Here is an 18,229-nt window from a genome sequence, read left to right as displayed (position 1 = left end):
ATATATTTTAGTGTTTATGTAAAAATGTAATTGAGATTTTAAATTACATGGGTATGAGATGTCATATTTCAGTCATGGTGAGGGTGAATGGTCAATAAAAATCCAGGCTCAGCTGATTGAATTTAATTTTCTAAATTTTGTAAATAATATTTTTGGGAAATTTAAGCCTCTTTGGGGACATTTAACCTTCAGAAATTTTTTAAAGAAAAAAGTGCGCAATTTTACCTCAAAATTTGAATTTTTAACTCGAAAGAGAGAAATATTTACACATTTTGAGTAATTTTTACTCGTTTTATTGAGATTTTTGTGGAAATTTTCGTCACCGTGACGTAATTATCCCATATGTCGGTCGGCACAATCCCAATCTACAACATTGAACCTGCCGCTGGATCTACTATTACATATTACTCGTTAGGTATGCGTCAACCGTCGGCACATGAATCACAGCAATTTGGTGCGGAAGCAAACTCTTCCTGAATGGCCCGGCCAATAAGGCAATAGTTTCTCTTGCAGACGACCGCCAATCACAAGGTTGAAACTGCTGGCACCTGCATAACTCATTGCTGTCTAACGAGCGTTAAGAAATTTTTGCGAAGAAACTTACCGCTTTGAACCTTGTACTCGATGTTAACCAATAATCACACTTGAGGCTAGGTTCCACACGCTATTTCCCCCCCTTCTTTTCGTGATAATTTTATTCGAGGGATATTGCAAGTGATGATAATTTCGAAGACTTACGTGCCTTTTTTTTTATACACGCGAATTTACTCTAAGTAAATATCCGTTGAAAATATTTGTGGTAGAACAGCAAATTTAAGGAATGTATCAAATAAATATTTTAAAAATAGCCCTTAGAAAAATGTAACTACGAAAAAATAAGAAGAAAAATTCAACATCGCGAGTGAGTCCGAACCATAAAGGATTTTCTCGTGAATGGAATATTTCTGGTTTTTACTTACGGCATCTGTGAACTTACAGTCATATTCGACGACACAGAACAGTCTTAAGGGCAGGAATCGTCCATAACCTGATTACAGATATTAGTAAAATTATAAATTTAATTGCAAGAAACTGTATCGCAATTGTATACCAACCGGTACCTCCAATAGTTAAAGTTATTTTAAAGCGTTCACTGAATAGTTTTGCATTATTAACAGCACATATTTATAATCACGACAAAATAAAATAAAGGCGAATAGATGAATATTCGGTTATCTTTTACAATTAAAAAAAATAATATTTAAACGAAACATGAATTGTAATATAAAATTATGCATTGATTTTCATAAGAAATACTCAGTTTAGTAAAAAAAAGTTTTTAATACTTGCAAAAAAAATCATAGCCATGTGTTGTGCAAACTTACTATATCTTTCTTGTAGTGTTATGAACAATACCTCTAAAGGAATCTTTTGTAAAAGTAGAGATAATATTTTCCTGTGCAGCGCTGTGCCGCCAGGACCCGGTGTTGTGATCGCGCTGCTGATAACAACCAGAACAGCGGATAATCTGGCTGCGTATTACATCTTCTTGCGTAATATCGTTAAAACCGTACCTCCACCCCACCCCTTTCCTCCAAGGAATCACGTCTCATTAATTAATATCTTAGTGCTTTGAATATTCATTGTCGTCGTCTTGAGAATTTGCGTCTCCCATAGCGCTAATAGCAAGTGAAAGACCCTATTAAAATTGAGATAAGGAAGTGCCTATACGCGATACTGAATGTATGAACCAAAAGACGCCATACTGATTTTAACACTTTTTATGCCATAACGATCTTCCAATTTTTTATGTTGAAAATATTTCTTACTAAACACATATATCACACATTGAGAGTTTTTAAAAAACTATAACAAAAATTATTACTATTTAAAAATGCCTGAAATGAATTTTTGTAGCAGTCACTTTCTTTTTAACTTAATGCATTACGTATATATTTATAAACTATTTTTTAACGAAGCAAAATTTTAAAAATCACACTAAAGAAATTTGTAATGGTCTAAAATCTGCTGAAAACAAGATGGTGTGTTTGGGTTCCTATGTCTCCACCTTGTATTTCCTGCGATAAAAACCATTTCTCGGAAACATTTATTAAATATTGCTTGAACGTATGTTTCAGGAAATTCATGTTTGATTCTGGAATTGATCTGAAGAATAATGTATGTTGTATACAATCGCACATATTAAAAAAATATTCCACTTAGTTTATTTATTCATAGTTATAGTGCCCGACTGCGTAAGGGTAGATAAAGATATTCAACAGGACAAATGTCTTATATATATCACTAAAATAAAATGATACGTCAGTGACTAACGTTATCGTATCTGGCCTCAAAAAATAAATGTATCCAACTAATATTGTGTCAATATGATGGCAAAGATAACTACATAAATAGTATATTGAGAACCAAAAATTGTGTATATTTGCAATATGTATAAGATATGTAAGACAGTATATTTGGAGCGCATTTGGGCACCACGTTCCAGTGATACATGGTTATTAGGTTACATATGTAACGTTTTAGTCAGCTTAAGCAAAAGAAGAAGTCAATTTTTACGTAGTCTCCCTCTTTTAGTCACAAATATCGCTATATACTTCGTAATCATATTTTTTATTTACATATACTCTCTGTATTGACCATTTTTATTAATTTTGCTTTATAAAAGTAATATAATTTTAGAAATTGCTCTTACATACAAACACTGTTTCTTTATAATATAAAACAAATAAAACTTAATTCTATAACAAGTGTGAAAAACTCTAGTTGGCTCTTTCGGCTTAAATATTAATTTGGGCCTATATATGTATGTATGTATATATATATGTGTATGTATGTATATACATATCAATTTAATGTAAGTTTTAATTAGTACATACAGGAAAAAATACAATGAATTTATCGCGCTTGTTTAATTTTTTGAAGTAAAATACTTTCGCAATATAGCCTTATCCGGTTTCTTTAAGAAGTCTTTTAAATCTTTCCCAATAAGTTATTCGCAAATGTGTTATTTTCCAGTATTTTAAATTCTTTATTTAGTAACCGATACTTGGTAGTAAGAACTTAATATGTTTGTTTGTAAAACTATAAAAAATAAATGAAAAATATTTTAGTGGATAATAGAACATAGTCACGTCATTTACACTTATATAAAAAAATTACGTGTAAATAGCTACTACTGTTCTTTAGTTTAGAGTTATAAACAATAATACTGAACCTTATACATTTACAAAATATAATTAACTTCAAAATAGCATTTTTGTAGAAAAAGATATGGTAATTTGTGCCATAACAACTAGAACTAAATATGAAACTGCCTTAACAACAAAACGACTCGCAGTAATGTCTAGGGACTCGGCGGCCCACGTGCCAGGTTCACTATATATTACGCCTTCAGTTAAATTTCCAGACGGGAGGGTAGAAATATGCACAAAATGATTCCTAGATGCATTATGATTTTGCATATTTATTTGGTATCAAAGGAGATTTGACGTGTTTTATTTACTCATCTGACTCTAGTTCTTCGGGCAAGTCCTGGGTGACCCTGAGCGAGAACTTATGTGGCGACTATCACGGTGGGCAAATATACCGTCAAATCATAAACTCCACCTATAATATATATATTTATTTATTTAAAATTTTATATATAGATACATATGCTGTGTATGTGAATAACTACCGTAATAGTGAAGAACTGATATTTACGCTTCTATGACCATTAAAATGTTTTTGCGCCACCAATGCGTGGGTGGTAGTCATGAAGCAAATAACATGGCTTTCAACCCGCAGAAATAGTATCAACATCATCAGTCATAAGTGTTACTCTGCAAGTTGGCAGTGCTTTTAAAGGTTTGGTATTCTGTCTATCTATCTTCGTCTTTATCAGCTCTGATTGTTTTTCTCGCGCATCCTTTCAACTAACAACTGGAATTTTTTTCTTTCTTTTTACCATATTTACATACTTGATACAACTCATGTCAATAAACATCCTTTTATTAAGTAGGTAGTTTCCTAAGATATTATGTTTCTGTAAACTCATGTGTTAAGCAACGATTTTCAATAACTATTTCATAAAATAACGATGAATGATTGTTAAAATTGTTTTATCAGTTTAATAGGTGTTTATTTAATGATTTTAGCACCTGAGAGATACATTACTGTTTCAATTCCAACACGAAAAATTAGCACGTAACCTTGTGGAACATCGTTTTAAATATAATTTTTATACGCACCATATAGCTTTTCGTTTTTAATTCTAGAATGTCGTCAATATATGCATAAACAACCTGTTATATTAAAAAATTAAAATTGAGTTTTCCAAGTTTATTATACAATTAAATATTTTAAAGTTATTGTTTTGGAATAGAAAATTAAAAACTATTTTTTTCAAAATAAAGGCTAAATAAAAAATGATAATTTTAAATTGTTTAACAAATGATTTAGGGATCTCAGTTCATATTAGAATTAAAATATCAATTTACTTCAGGTTCTCCAAATCATAAACACATTTTGAAAATCGAAACAGTAGTTAAATTATTGATTAAATTTAAATCACTTACAAAAAGACGCAAATATTAAAAGCCATATGAGTTTTTTTAACGACACCCCTAAGCTGTACCCGATATATTTCATGTTCACGTTTTGTTGATTTTTTTCCAAATACCAATCCGCTTTCATTTAATTTGCTGGCTTAATTATTTTTCCAACAAATTTTTCACTTTCGAATTCTGGTTAGTCACCCTTAATGAAACGGTCACAAAAATATATTGTAAGTTTAATTTAGTCTCATAATTTTACTAATCCATCGATAGTTATTTTTGCTGAAGTGAATTATGCTTCTATATAAACATATATCCCTCATGTTAGTATATCATGTGATAATACCACCAAACAAAATAAATAAATTTCTGATATTACAAAAATTATACTTATAATTTAAAATAACTTTTTTTCCTCTTTCATGGACGATTATAAACAAAACCTCGTAAAAAAAACATTTATTTATAATTTTCCTAAGTAAAGAAATAAATCTTTATATAACTTACATAATTCGTCTGTCCGTGTGTATGTGACTGAACTCATCCTAAACCGCTGGACCGATTTTGATGAATTTATTTTTGTGTGTTTTTGTGGATTTGAGAATGGTTTGGATTCACAATTCAGTCCACTGGAAATTTTTTATTAAATTAATGTTTTATTTATAAATTGTTGTTGATCTTTGGATGGTTAAGGTTCACAGTATATATATATATATATATATATATATATATATATATATGTGTGTGTGTTGTGTATTTATTTATGTGTTGTTAATTTTTGGATGGATTCTATGGATTTTTTTATTTTGGATATCGGTTACTTTCGTCGTAGCTTAGTGTTGTTATTACATAAAAATAAAATATAATTGCTTATTGAGAATATTATATTATTATTTATTGAAATAACATTTTAAAGTGTAATTAAAAATAAACATTGTGCAAATTTGTGAGGTGCAGTATTGAAGTGAGTATTTTACATGATTTTTCGTGAATTTTAATGATGTATACACGTGCATTCAATACCAATCAACTTAACCTACAAATTTTAACTGTCAGTTCTCATTTTATTCTACTTTTGAAAGTGTAATAAAAATATGCATAGTGCAAAATATGTAAGGTGCAGTATTGAAGTGAGTATTTTACACGATTTTTCATTACTTTTAATTTATTATGTATACACGTGCATTCAATAACAATCAACTTAACCTACAATTTTAAATTGTCAGATCTCATTTTATTATATGCAAATTATGACATATTGAACGCCTCTTTGAAAATAAAAAAAATTGTTTAGTAAGTTATAACATCATAACATTTATAGTTTAAAGTATATTTAAAATTGAAGTTTTATATTTTCAATTTATTGTTTATTTAATAAAATATATAATTTTTGGATTTACAACGTTTGAACAGGAAACTTCGGTTGGGTCCGCTAGTATTAATATAAAATAAGATAAACCACCTTGATGGTGAAAAAGCTAAAATTTTAAAATACTTTCTATAAAGCTAAGATTATTTCGGATATCAGTGGTTAGCGAAACTGACCGAAGCACAATTGCATCTGCATCATGTTGATTATCGTACTGCAGTGCTCTTGAGACGCCTTTGACAACCCTCAGTCATTTTTCAACAAGGTTATGTTAAACAAACATTTGTAATTTGCCGAAAGGTGTGACCTTGTTACCGACCAATGATCACTCTAAATAGACTTGATCATGCATACGTCATTTGAGACCACCATTTATTGAAATGATTCTGCGAAGTAACGGAGGTTCTAAATATCCTTTAGTATAGTAGAAAGTAAAACACTCAAAAATGTGAAACGAATGCAGCGCACGAGGAGGAGAAACTTTAATTGCCAAGTGTAAGACATATTTTTTGAAGCAATTTTGGGCCAACACGCTAGATATTAGTTATCATAAAGCATCACTAACTTAGCTACATTGCTTGTGAGAAGTAATGCCTCAGCTATTATCAGGCAAACAAATCCAGTGTAAATTAATTTACTTTATTTTGATAGCCACATATTTTGAAGTGTGGCATACCGGAAACACTGAACCTCCTACTCATTAATATAGAAAAAACAATTTTATAACATAAATTTCCTGACAATTTTTTTGTTAGTTGTAATGGATACCCCCACAAAATAGCGTCACATATCGCGCAAAAAAAAATTTTTAAGTTTCCACTCTAAGATTCGCACTTCTGTATCTCTCTCCTTGTTCTATGCTCTACACCGCCCGCCCAAGAACGCTTCCGTTTCGGCTGGGTGAGGGACACCCCTCGGTGAAGGATACTCTTCTTGGGCACACTTCATGTCCTACTTCTGGGCTAGGTCCCGGGTCCTCGGCCTGTTTATCTCCTCGTGTCGTGCGCTGTTGTAGTGCCGGGTCGTCCCTGTCAGCCACGCAACCCGCGCAACGGCTACGAACTGCGGGTCATCTGCTCGTAGCCTCGAGGCGTTCGTTCGTCTCTCGAGGAATACTACCGACGCCAACTGGAAAAAATTCCTTCCGTGTTATCGGTTCACCATCTTATTTAAATACGCATATGAAGTAAAAGCTAAGCTTTCTCTTACATATTTATTTCTTAAGCTGTATTGTTTAATATTTTTACCATAGTAACTTTTATTTACAAACAAAAAATAATGTTTAATAACCACTACGAAATAAATGTGTGTATATATATATATGATTCAGTTACAATTTAATATTTTGGTTATAAAAATAATATTCGTAACAGCAATATTTTTTTTGTTATTAGTAAAATTTGTTTTAATTAGACTTATAATTTATTTTCCTGTCGCAAAATATATATGACGATGTGTCTGTATCGATTTAAATAGTGTTTGACACAACCAAAATTTATTTAATAATACCCTTTCGAAAAAAAACTAAGATCAGATTTTTAGCAGCTCAGGCGTTTAAAAATACGGCAATCGAAAGTCCAATTCAACTGCATTGTCTATTATTGCAAACAAACATGAAAATCAAAGTACCTTACGATGTTACTTTCCTGACGTAAAATAATTCAATCAAAAGCAAATGAACGGGGAATACAAATTTGAATAATAATGTTTTTTTCTCAAAAAAATATTTTTTTCTTCTTGCAGATAAGCTCATTCTATATTATCTGTATAAAATATAATTTCAACCAGTAAAATAAGTTTTGGAATTTTCCAAATATTACAAAAGTTTGAATATAAAAACAAACTCATTCTTTTTTAAGAAGTTTCTTGTTATTTTTAAGCCTACTTGGAAATTCGCAGACTGGAATAATAAGCTATTTGAATACTAAGACAACAAATTTGTTTTGCTTGTTATTTCTTTACATATTAAACAAAGCTAACGAAAACTTTTTCTTAGTAAACTTCAAGAAAAACAGCTCAAGATATGGAACTGGATGCCTGTACTCCAAGGAAAAGCTGTGACGAAATTACAGGAGTGAGCGATAATCCGGCCACAACCATGAATCGTGTGATGTCACGGCCCCCATTTTTGTATTATAATTATTTATATTTAAAAAATAAAAGATATAAAAAATCTCTATAATGATGAAAAATTCTTTTTTAAGGAAAATTTCTCACATTTCTTTTAAAAATAATTTTAACTAATCCTGTAAAAATTGTAACCATTTTCTTAAGGAAGTAGAGAATTTTCCTTAAAAAAGGACTATTTTCTTTGAAGAAAGGCCCGTGTACTTAAAATTAAACGAAAAAAAAAAAAACTGTTTTTATAACCACAAATATTTTGGTCAATTTCAATCACACAAAGTATTTTTGGCGACATAAAAATAACTATGCTGCCTATATACTGGCAAAAACATTTAAATAGATTTGCATGTTTTGAAAAAACCTTGGAATGTGAAAGATCAATTTAAAATTATCATAAACATATTACATTTCTGGTTAAAAATAATTGTCAAGGAAAAACATAAAGAATGGATGCAAATATGAATACATAAACACACGTAAACCAAGATAATATCAACTGATGTCAAATGTTGCATGCTTATCCAGCACAGAGAATTCCGTGGAAGGAATTCTGTTGGAAGAAATATTACACAACAGACGCACACAAAAACTGACTACGACGTAAGAGTTACAAGCAAAAACTGGAAACAATTACTGAGCCGTTTCAACGTGCATTGAAAATCTCAAAAATGGCACAAATAAGGGTAGTAAGTATTATGTATTGGCCAGTACTGGCACTCGAGATTAGCGAGGTGTGAGGTCATGGTGGCCATTTTCGGTGTCCATTTCTATTAAATTCATCAAAAATGACTCAAAATTCTCCAAAATTCCTAGAAATTTCAATATTTTGAGAGAATGAATCCCGTTTTGAGGGAAAATTTCTCGTTTTCAAAACAGAAAAATTCCAAAATCATAAATAACCCTAAGATGTTTAAATTCCCTAAGGGAAAGCCTCCAATAAGCTTCTGACCTTCTGACCTGGACCTTTGATATTTACCTTGACTGTAAAACCAAAATCTTTAATTTTTGACTAAATATGACGAAAAAAAATCCAAAAAAATCCAAAAATTGTTTACGTCACTACCACTATCCAAGATTCCAGAAACGTTGCACTTTTCGTTACGGCCGTAATTTTGAACATCTGTAAATATTATCTGATCCAAGCAGAAAAATAAAATTAATAAAAAATTAAATAAAAAATTTTAAAATAAAAACTTCTGCCATCTTGAATTAAGTTATCACCTTTTTACTTTTCGTATAAGTCGCCATCTGGATTCTAGAAACGTTGCACTTTTCGTTACGCCCGCCATATTGGATGTGTATGACAAGTGTTGCACTTTACGCTACGGTAGTAATATTAGATTATAGAACGTTACAATTTTCGTTATAGCTGCCATATTGAAAATCCGCAATCATTATCCGAATTTTTCAGGAATTTTTATTTAATATAAAAGATTTAATTTAAATAAATTTTGATAAAAAATTATCTGCATCCTTGGTTCGAACCTGCTGAGGATAAAATTAAGATGGCGACGCATCCTTCATCAATGGAAGTTACCCGACGGACTGACGTCCCGTCAGTAATGCCAAGGTAGATATTACGCCAAAAAGTATGTCAATGCAGCCATCTTGTTTTCGACTGTTGGAGGCCCCTATCTTGGATCCGAATTATTGTTTTCGCCTGCTAAAGAGCGCTACCGACTTATTAGTTTAAATTTTGACCACTAGAGTGCAGGAATAATTTATTACTGTGGCTTCCACCACATCATCATTTGGCGCCATCTGGATATTCTCTAATTATTAAACTAAAAATTCGGAAAATTACCAAAAAAATCATTTTAAAAAGTGACATGTTAAAATGATAATTCATTCGATTGATTTCTGACCTTGGTTCGTTTCATGCTTGATTCGATAAAAGATAATTTGATAAAAATTACCAAAACATGTCAGTTTGAGAAAAAAGGACAAAAAAAAATAATTTTTATTACAGCAATTCACGTCTCTAGATGTCTACAGTCTTCTTAGAAGGGCGAAGCGTGACCTCTGCATACCTCGACGTGTGTTTTCAGCGCATTTTAACATCTAAGTCGATTAAACAGCTACATAAAGTTGGTGACCAGACGCGTCTATTCAGTGGTCAGGAACGCATGTCGAGTAGGGGGCCAGACACATCCAGTTGGTAGCCAGGCGCACCCAGTAGGTGGTCAGACACATCCAGTCAGTATCCAAGAGGCATTTTTACACGCTTTATAATAGCTTCACCTGTATGTTTGTTTGTATGTTTGTAACCGACTCCTTTGAACTCGATTTTGACCCACTTTAAACGGACATATTTAATTTAAACTTCGCACACTTATCGAGGACCGGTGACAATACATTAATTTAATAAATTTATCTCATTATCCTGATTAGGATCGACAGAATTAAATAATTCCCTCACCCAGACTCTCTGTGAGAGCAAGTGAGACAACCGTGCAGTCGCGCACGCGTACCGTCTACGGTACTTACTTTCCAGCTCGAGCACTAGGGGTATTAGTAGGTATTATTACAATAAATACTCGTCAGTTGGTTTGTTGGCCGAGCTGATTAAGGCGCTGGTCTTCGATGACGGTAACCCTCGGATTCACCGGTCGTGGGTTCTAATTCCGTCCACGGCTGAAAAAAAAATTATTTGTTTTCTTTACAACAAATTTTGGGATTGGTACCGTAAATCCAACTGTAATTCGTCTGGGACTTCGCCAATCCTTCTAATAAAACTAAAAAGTGAAAAATAAATATATTTAAAAAAACTAATAAACACGCTTTTAAAGCACATCAAACTAAAAAGTGAAAAATAATTTTTAAAATAAGCTTAAAACAATAATGAATGAAAAATACTAGTATTATTGTGAAAAAAGCGTGGGGCGCTTTGTGCCATATTTATCGTACATCGAGCGCCCGATGGTAGAGCAGCTAACATGTCGTCGGAAGGCTCTGGGTTCGAATCCCAGTCCGGGCTATCCGAATTTTTCTCACATATTTAAGACACTCTCATTGAGAAGGTCCTTTCCTCATTCTTTCTCAACCTTATCCTTCCCAAAATTCCTGTTACGTAAATGTGGAACGCTTCACGTAATAATTAATCCGTATCTCCCATCATTTCCTGCTTCACAGCATTAATTTCGTACAGTATGTAAGACTGGACGATATCACTTGTTCGTCAATAACCTTATACCGTTAAGTCTCACTGTATATATTGATAACGTTAAAATCTTTGAATGGCTTCTAAAAACGAGATTTGGCTATCAATACAGCTGTACACGTAAATAATTTGGAAAATAATTACAGTTATTATAGTTATCACGGAATTAATAGTAGATTATAACAATAACAGTTTAAATAAATTTAAAAAAAAACACGCTTTTATAAATAAACCAAACTAAAAAGTAGAAAATAAATAATAGTTTAAAAAAAATAAAAAAAAACACGCTTTTATAGAAAATCCAACTAAAAAATAGAAAATATAATTTAACACATTTGAATTAAAAATAGTGTAAAATAAAAAAAGTATTTTATTTAAAAAAAAGCGTGGGGTACTTTTTAAAATATTATCAAAATGATAATCTTTCTACTCATATCTGTCAATAAAATAATTATAACTATTGACACCAAGGAATTTGCCTTGCGAAAGAATGCTAGATGTCATGACAATAATTATTGTTTTAAAAGCCCACTACTCAAAATGTTAAGTTAGGATCGGCTTGACAGGTTTTTTTACGAGAAGTGATAGCCTAAAAAGACATGGCAAGATTTGTAAAGTCGTGCAAACATACAAAATAAAGGTCAACGACATAGCTGATAAAGAGTGTGATATAGATCCTGAAGAAGTGTGTGCTGCATGACGAAAATAATTTTCCTTGCCTTGAAAGTGACTATGTTCATAGCTCTCCTGATCTCGACAAAGAACTTGAATTGAAGGACGTTCAAGTTTTAAGGACTACTGAAGACAATGGAAGTATCATTTCCACGAAAATTGAGAATATTTTCAAACCCATCTCAAGTAGATCCTCCGAACTTTGGATATATGATGGACAGTTATAAAATATCCTGCAACTGATGAAGAAGCTGCGTCGTCAAAGATTTAGAATTCTTACAATAATCTAAATGAAGATTTTGATAGCTACGATGATCATGACAGTAACTTTCAGGCAGGTGATAAAACAAAAGACTTTAGAGATATTCAGCATATTGATATTAAAAGGCATAACAAAGAAGAGTCGGATTACATATCGTGGGACGATCCAACTGGAATGGTCGACAGGCTGAGATATTTGATTACTTCTCTGTGTGCAAGAGGCTCTTCTCGCAGGAATGAGAAATTCTCCATACTTGAAGTCCAATATATTATTGATATAATGGTTGCACTATTTTTAAATATATTTTATACAAGTGAGGTAAATAAAAATAATAGATCAGTATTCACCATTTATATCGCCTATTGAAACATAATGCTCATCCATGATGACGAAAGTGTTTCCAAATGTGTGTCCTACATGAAGCATATGTGTACTTTACTGTTGAATGTGTGTCAAATTGTATGTTCTATAAGTCGAATGTGTGTTCAAATGTGTATCCTAGATGATGAATGTGTCATTTTTTAATGTGTGTCCATATGTGTGTCCTAGATGACTTATGTGTGTACTTTTTGTTGAACGTGTACCCAAAATATGTGTCCAAACGTGTTTCCAAATGTATCATAGATGACTGAGCGTAATCAAGAAGACAGGACTAAAGATTGGATGTTTCATAACCTCTTCGTTTTGTAGCAAGTTGGGATGCTTGGTTCTAATCTAATGTTAACATGCTTAGTTAGTTGATCTATATGCTTTCAATATGTTATACCCATGATGAAGGACTTGTAGTTCAAAGACTCTTCTCTTGTCTGCTTGCTTTAAATAGTTAATAGCTTGTTTGAAAGGTATGACAAGCATCAAAAAAGGTCTCATGATTGGGATACGCTTAGCCCATATTGCTGAAATTGTACATGAATTGGTTTATACGTATTCCAAGTATCGTTATGTAAGATTGTAATTGATTTTTGCTTCGACGTATTTCATACCTAATATTGACAAAGGAAACCTGTTGGTTTTGAGACACTTGGCTTATATGTTTTAGTTGACACACTAGTAATCATAATAAGCGCCGAATATGGCCTACATCGTTACCATAAAAATATCGTTTGACATAAATTCAATCGTGCAGTTATCTTGTATACAATCCTTGGACTTAGTAATTAATATTTTTAAACTCATCGAAAGAAAAAATGAAAAGAGTATTTTAAAGTTAATTACTTTTAGCACTACCAAAAGATCGAAACAAGGACGGAAATCATCCGGTTTAGTCAATGTATTAGCAGGTTAATTTTAAATGATTTTTTATAATTTTTACATATTTTTAGGTTAATAGTCACTGATTTTCAAAATGACGGCTAATATGGCCCTAGCAGCTTCCTAAAAACTGGTATTAGGGTAATTTAAGCTACTTCGTCATTTTTAATTAAATAAGTATTTTGAAGCAATAGTTACAGTTTCTGGCCCCGGGTCAAGTATCAAACCGAAAATAAGAATTAATTAATTTATTCAATATAGAGGAATAGTAGATTAATAAGGTATACCGAAGGTTCTGCTCTGTTTCGTGGTGTTATCACTAATTAGTTTTTCAATTCTTTAAATCACATATTCCATATTACCTGACTATTTCATATTAACCTCCACTTGTTTCATATTTGAAACAACATTTTTTTTAACAACAAAATAAATAGTATTCTTTTTACAGGTGACAGTTCATTACAATTTGTTATATTATACTCATAAGGATTTGGTTTTTTTTATTCCAAAGCCAGGAAAGTTATTTTTCGAAAAAGAAATGATATTCCATTATAGCCTCCTCTCCTCTATTAATAGGTAAATTTTAAAATAATTTTTGGAAATTTTGCCAAATTTTTTGGTTGATAGATACAAATTTTCAATATGGCAGCCAAGTTGGCCAACTATTTGGTAAATGCTATGATGATCTGTTGATTAACACTACTGCTACTCTAGCGGGTTTACATTATTTCAAGATGGCGGCAGCACACTCTTACAGATGATGTGTACAATACGTTACTCTAGTCTTTCTAATAGCAAGTATTTAAAACAAAGATGGCGGCTGGGCCTCTTTCTGGTGCTACTACAATTCCTTAATATTCAAAAATTACAATTCCTTATATGTGTTACTTAATTCTTAGTTTGTGATATGTCTTAAAGGCCGTGTTGTCAAAAGCAAACGTTTTCCATGCAATAGGTCCGTCCTGTCATGGTTTGTATTACCTCGTTTCCTATGTATTTTGTATAAAAAATAAATTTATTATTTCTATAAGAATCATAACAACACTGATAGGTAATGGAACATCCACCTTACATGCATAAGACAGAACGACGTTGGCGTACTCTAGGAACAAACTGCAGCAACAAAGATGGCGAAAATTATGTCAGCCAATATGGCGACTTACAGCAGACGAAAACCATGACGGACATTACATAATCCAATATAGAGACATCCAGTGACAAAAACAAAATGGTTGTTTCTGACAGACGAAAACCAGAGGGTCAATCCAAGACGGTGGGGAGTTCTAGAATCCAAGATGGTGGAATCCAAGACAGCAAAAAGATCTAGGAAACAAAGTGGTGGATGTGAAATCATACTCCAAATTGTCATAATGCAATATAGCGGCCGGGTTCAAGGTAAAGGTCAAAGGCTAAGGTCAAAGACATCCTAGATTACCATCGTAACGTCAGTATCCAAGATGGCGGACACCTGCCTCCAACTCCGCACTCCAGCATCAGGTGTAAGAGGAAATATTTTATACAATTTTTAACATCAACTTTGGTATCATTATTTGTAATCGAATATAATGTAAATAATGCAATATTCTGATATGAAAATAGTGTGACATTTTAGAGCCAGTAAGTTGGACGTGCCGACTATACGACTAAACACAACTAAATGTAAGTCAGCAGCAGCTCCAGGTATGGTTTGAGATGAAGTAATATAAAAAAGGTTTTGGAGGACAGCTTGGCTAATCCCGAATGAGTTGTGACTCTGAGAAAATAATAGTTATTTTTTCTTAAGTAACTTATGTCTAAACCTCGCCTATATTTAAACAGCCACCAACCAAGTGTTCAGTTGACTTTGAGAGCAACTACCAGCCACCAAACATCAACGGCTAAGTGTGTGACATTAATTATTTTTTTTTGTCCAAAATCATTTAGCTGTCAAATATCATTATTCTGTCCAAAATTTAAGGGTATTTTACGCCACTACCAACAACCATTTGTATCTTCTAAATGTGTTATCCAATATTTAAAACGTCCACTATATCATCATTAACTTATATCTCCAAACGGTTACCTGTGCCTTCTTAAATATGATATCCTTGCCTTGGACCGTTTTGAACACAAACACTCAAAATCAAATTGTGTATTCCTAAATCGATTTTTCAGGCTTTAAACCAGCAGCAAGAAAACCACTAACAGAGAGTTTCAGTGACTCTGATGTGAACACCAACCTCCTCCTATCTACATTATTTCTGCTTGCTTTCAAAGGACAGTATTACTATGCCCAACAGCTAGTTTCATATTCTTGCAAATGTCCTTGAGATAACATTTCTTCACACCAGTGTCAACAGTATTTTAGTGTATGACTGCTTAAATTTTTTCACGATTTTTAAAAGACGCTGTCATCATATAAAATATAATTTTGACAAAATACATACCAAATGGTAGACTTAATCCGTCAATAATGCCAAGAACCAACAGCTGTCTTTGACTTATGATACACCAGTACCAACAACCAACTGAATGTTCAGTTGACTTAGAGAGCAGCTACCAACCACCAACAACCAAGTGTATGTTTATAGATACGTTTTCCAAGACTCCAAAAGTATTTTGCACAATTACTTACAACTAGTTGGATCTTCTTACGTGTGTTGTCCACAATTTCAGAAATCAACTATGTCAGCATTGACACCTATGCCTTTGTCTTCTTGAACATCCTATCTTTGCTTTGGACCATTCCAAATACAAGCCATCAACAGCAAAAGTGTTGTCCCAGAATTGAAAGGTCCCACGGCACACGTGGTCCCAGACTTCCACCCACCTTCGCCGCTGCGGCCGGAGGTCTCGCCGCCGAACAGCTGGCGGAAGAACTGCACCACGGCGTCCATCATGTCGCTGAAGAAGCCGCCGCTGGCCGGCTCGGAGCGCCTGAGCCGCACGTTGACGACCCGGTAGTCCCCTCCGGGCGCGGCCCACTCCACCGAGTCGATGCCCTCCTCGCCCAGGCGCGCCGCGTGCAGGCCGCGGTCGCACGAGGCGGCGTCCAGCGCGACGCACAGCTCGTCTGCAACACAGGCTTGTTCGTCTGACTTCGTGCCATCCGTTACAGATGTGGCATTTCTATCACATTCCTTGCTCATCTGAGAACAGTTTTCATGGGGCTTCATCGTCTTGAACCACAACGCATGTGATATTTTATTTATTATTTCTTGCACATGTCTCCCTACTATGATAAAACATTTCCATTAATCACATAAGAATTTATGTATGTAACATATAATTTAAAATTCTTTAACATATTCAAAATTAATGTTTGCAATCTTCACGATGGTGTATCGTGGCAGCATTATTGTTACATAGCATATATGTATATATATAGGTATATATATATATATATATATATATATATATATAATTCAAACTATTTGTTACGTTCTTTGAATGGTTCTTGCAGTGGGAAGACTGATTCAAAATCTTGTTTCGGAGATATGCCATTGCTGTCAGTCTGTTTTATTCCTGAGGACTATAACTTATTTCAGTTCCGAAACGTCTCTGCTGTTGTCTCAGGAAGCCTAGTGTGTACGTATGTGCTTTCGTCGTTGTGGCGTCTGTATTATATGTTTAGTGTCATCGTTGGTTCGTCTGTTTGTCACTGTTTTGTACAAAGTCGTTTTTGGTCTTTGATTTCTGTCCTTGTTACACTGCCTCGTCGTTTTAGCTCACTGAGTTCGTCTGTGCTGTAAAAACTTATTTTTGCCTTATTCATTTTAACGGAATTTCCTGTGCCATTTATGTTTTACTAGATAAGCCCACGACTTCGTCCGCATGGAATAGTGTCTTTGGGTAGCATTTTTATTTATTTAGGCTAATTATTTTACAAATAAGACACATACGTATAAATACTTTAATGAGCTATTTGCAGTGTTTCACTGCAAAGAGCTTATTAAATTATTTAAGTATATAAGTACATAAGGTATAAAGTATTAATATGAGTTTATATAAGTACATTTTTATAAACTACGTTTTTTGTTTTCCCATATTTTGCCAAAACATAAAGATAAAACATAAAGATAAGTATTCGCATACATGTGCTACAATCGTCTGCCCGTTCGGGTAAGCACACTTAGGCATATTTCCCCACATACACCGCGCCATACCACGCCGCGCTCCGCACCCCCCCCCCCCCTCACGCTACCAAGGCTTTTACACAGCGCTCATTGTGTAAGGCGCGGTGCTTGGCAAGTTTCTTACTCGCGTTAACTTCAGATTCACATTTTGCAATGACTCCGTAAATGTTACATCAGAATAGCTCTAATATTTTGTTTCTTGTCGCAAACTTATAAAACATTCACATAAACCTTACATATTTCCATACAAACGTTCATCCCCTATTCCCTATTGTTATTTTATACCCTTGAGGGTAAAACTTCTACAAACTTTGAATGTCATATTTATTTATATCGAATAAACAGACTAAAAAATAAGTTTCAAGCTTCTAGCTCTAAAAATGACGATACTTCCATACAAATTTTCATCCCCCCCTTTCAGCCCATTTTTCGCATTAAAAAGTAGCCTATGTCCTTTCTCAGGCACTAGACTATCTGTGTACCAAATTTAATTTCAATCGGTTCAGTAGTTTTGGAGTGAAAGCGCGACAGACAGACAGACAGAATTACTTTCGCATTTATAATATTAGTAAGGATTATTTTTTGACACCGGCTGATTTCATGTTTTCTGTGTGTTTGATGTTCATTAATTTGTAATTTTCACTTTTTGTCCGTAAATTAGGATTCTTATTGCATAAAATGAGGCCGTATGTCCAAAATAACATCTTAAATCAATTATGTTGTAAAATTTTTCTATACCTA

At 33.1% G+C, this 18,229-nt stretch overlaps 1 protein-coding gene across 1 annotated transcript in view; it reads right to left on the bottom strand.

The window, feature by feature from the left end:
• Positions 1-18,229, bottom strand: part of LOC134530110 (uncharacterized) — a 113,633-nt gene that overhangs the window by 30,207 nt on the left and 65,197 nt on the right. The window contains exon 4 of the mRNA XM_063364717.1: positions 16,183-16,425. Coding sequence (XP_063220787.1) covers positions 16,183-16,425 — 243 coding nt within the window. The remainder of the gene's footprint in view (positions 1-16,182; positions 16,426-18,229) is intronic.

This window comes from Bacillus rossius, chromosome 1 (genome assembly GCF_032445375.1).
Source record: "Bacillus rossius redtenbacheri isolate Brsri chromosome 1, Brsri_v3, whole genome shotgun sequence".
NCBI lineage: Eukaryota > Metazoa > Arthropoda > Insecta > Phasmatodea > Bacillidae > Bacillus > Bacillus rossius.
Note: the sequence above shows the minus strand (reverse complement) of the source record. Positions and strands in the feature narration are given on the sequence as shown.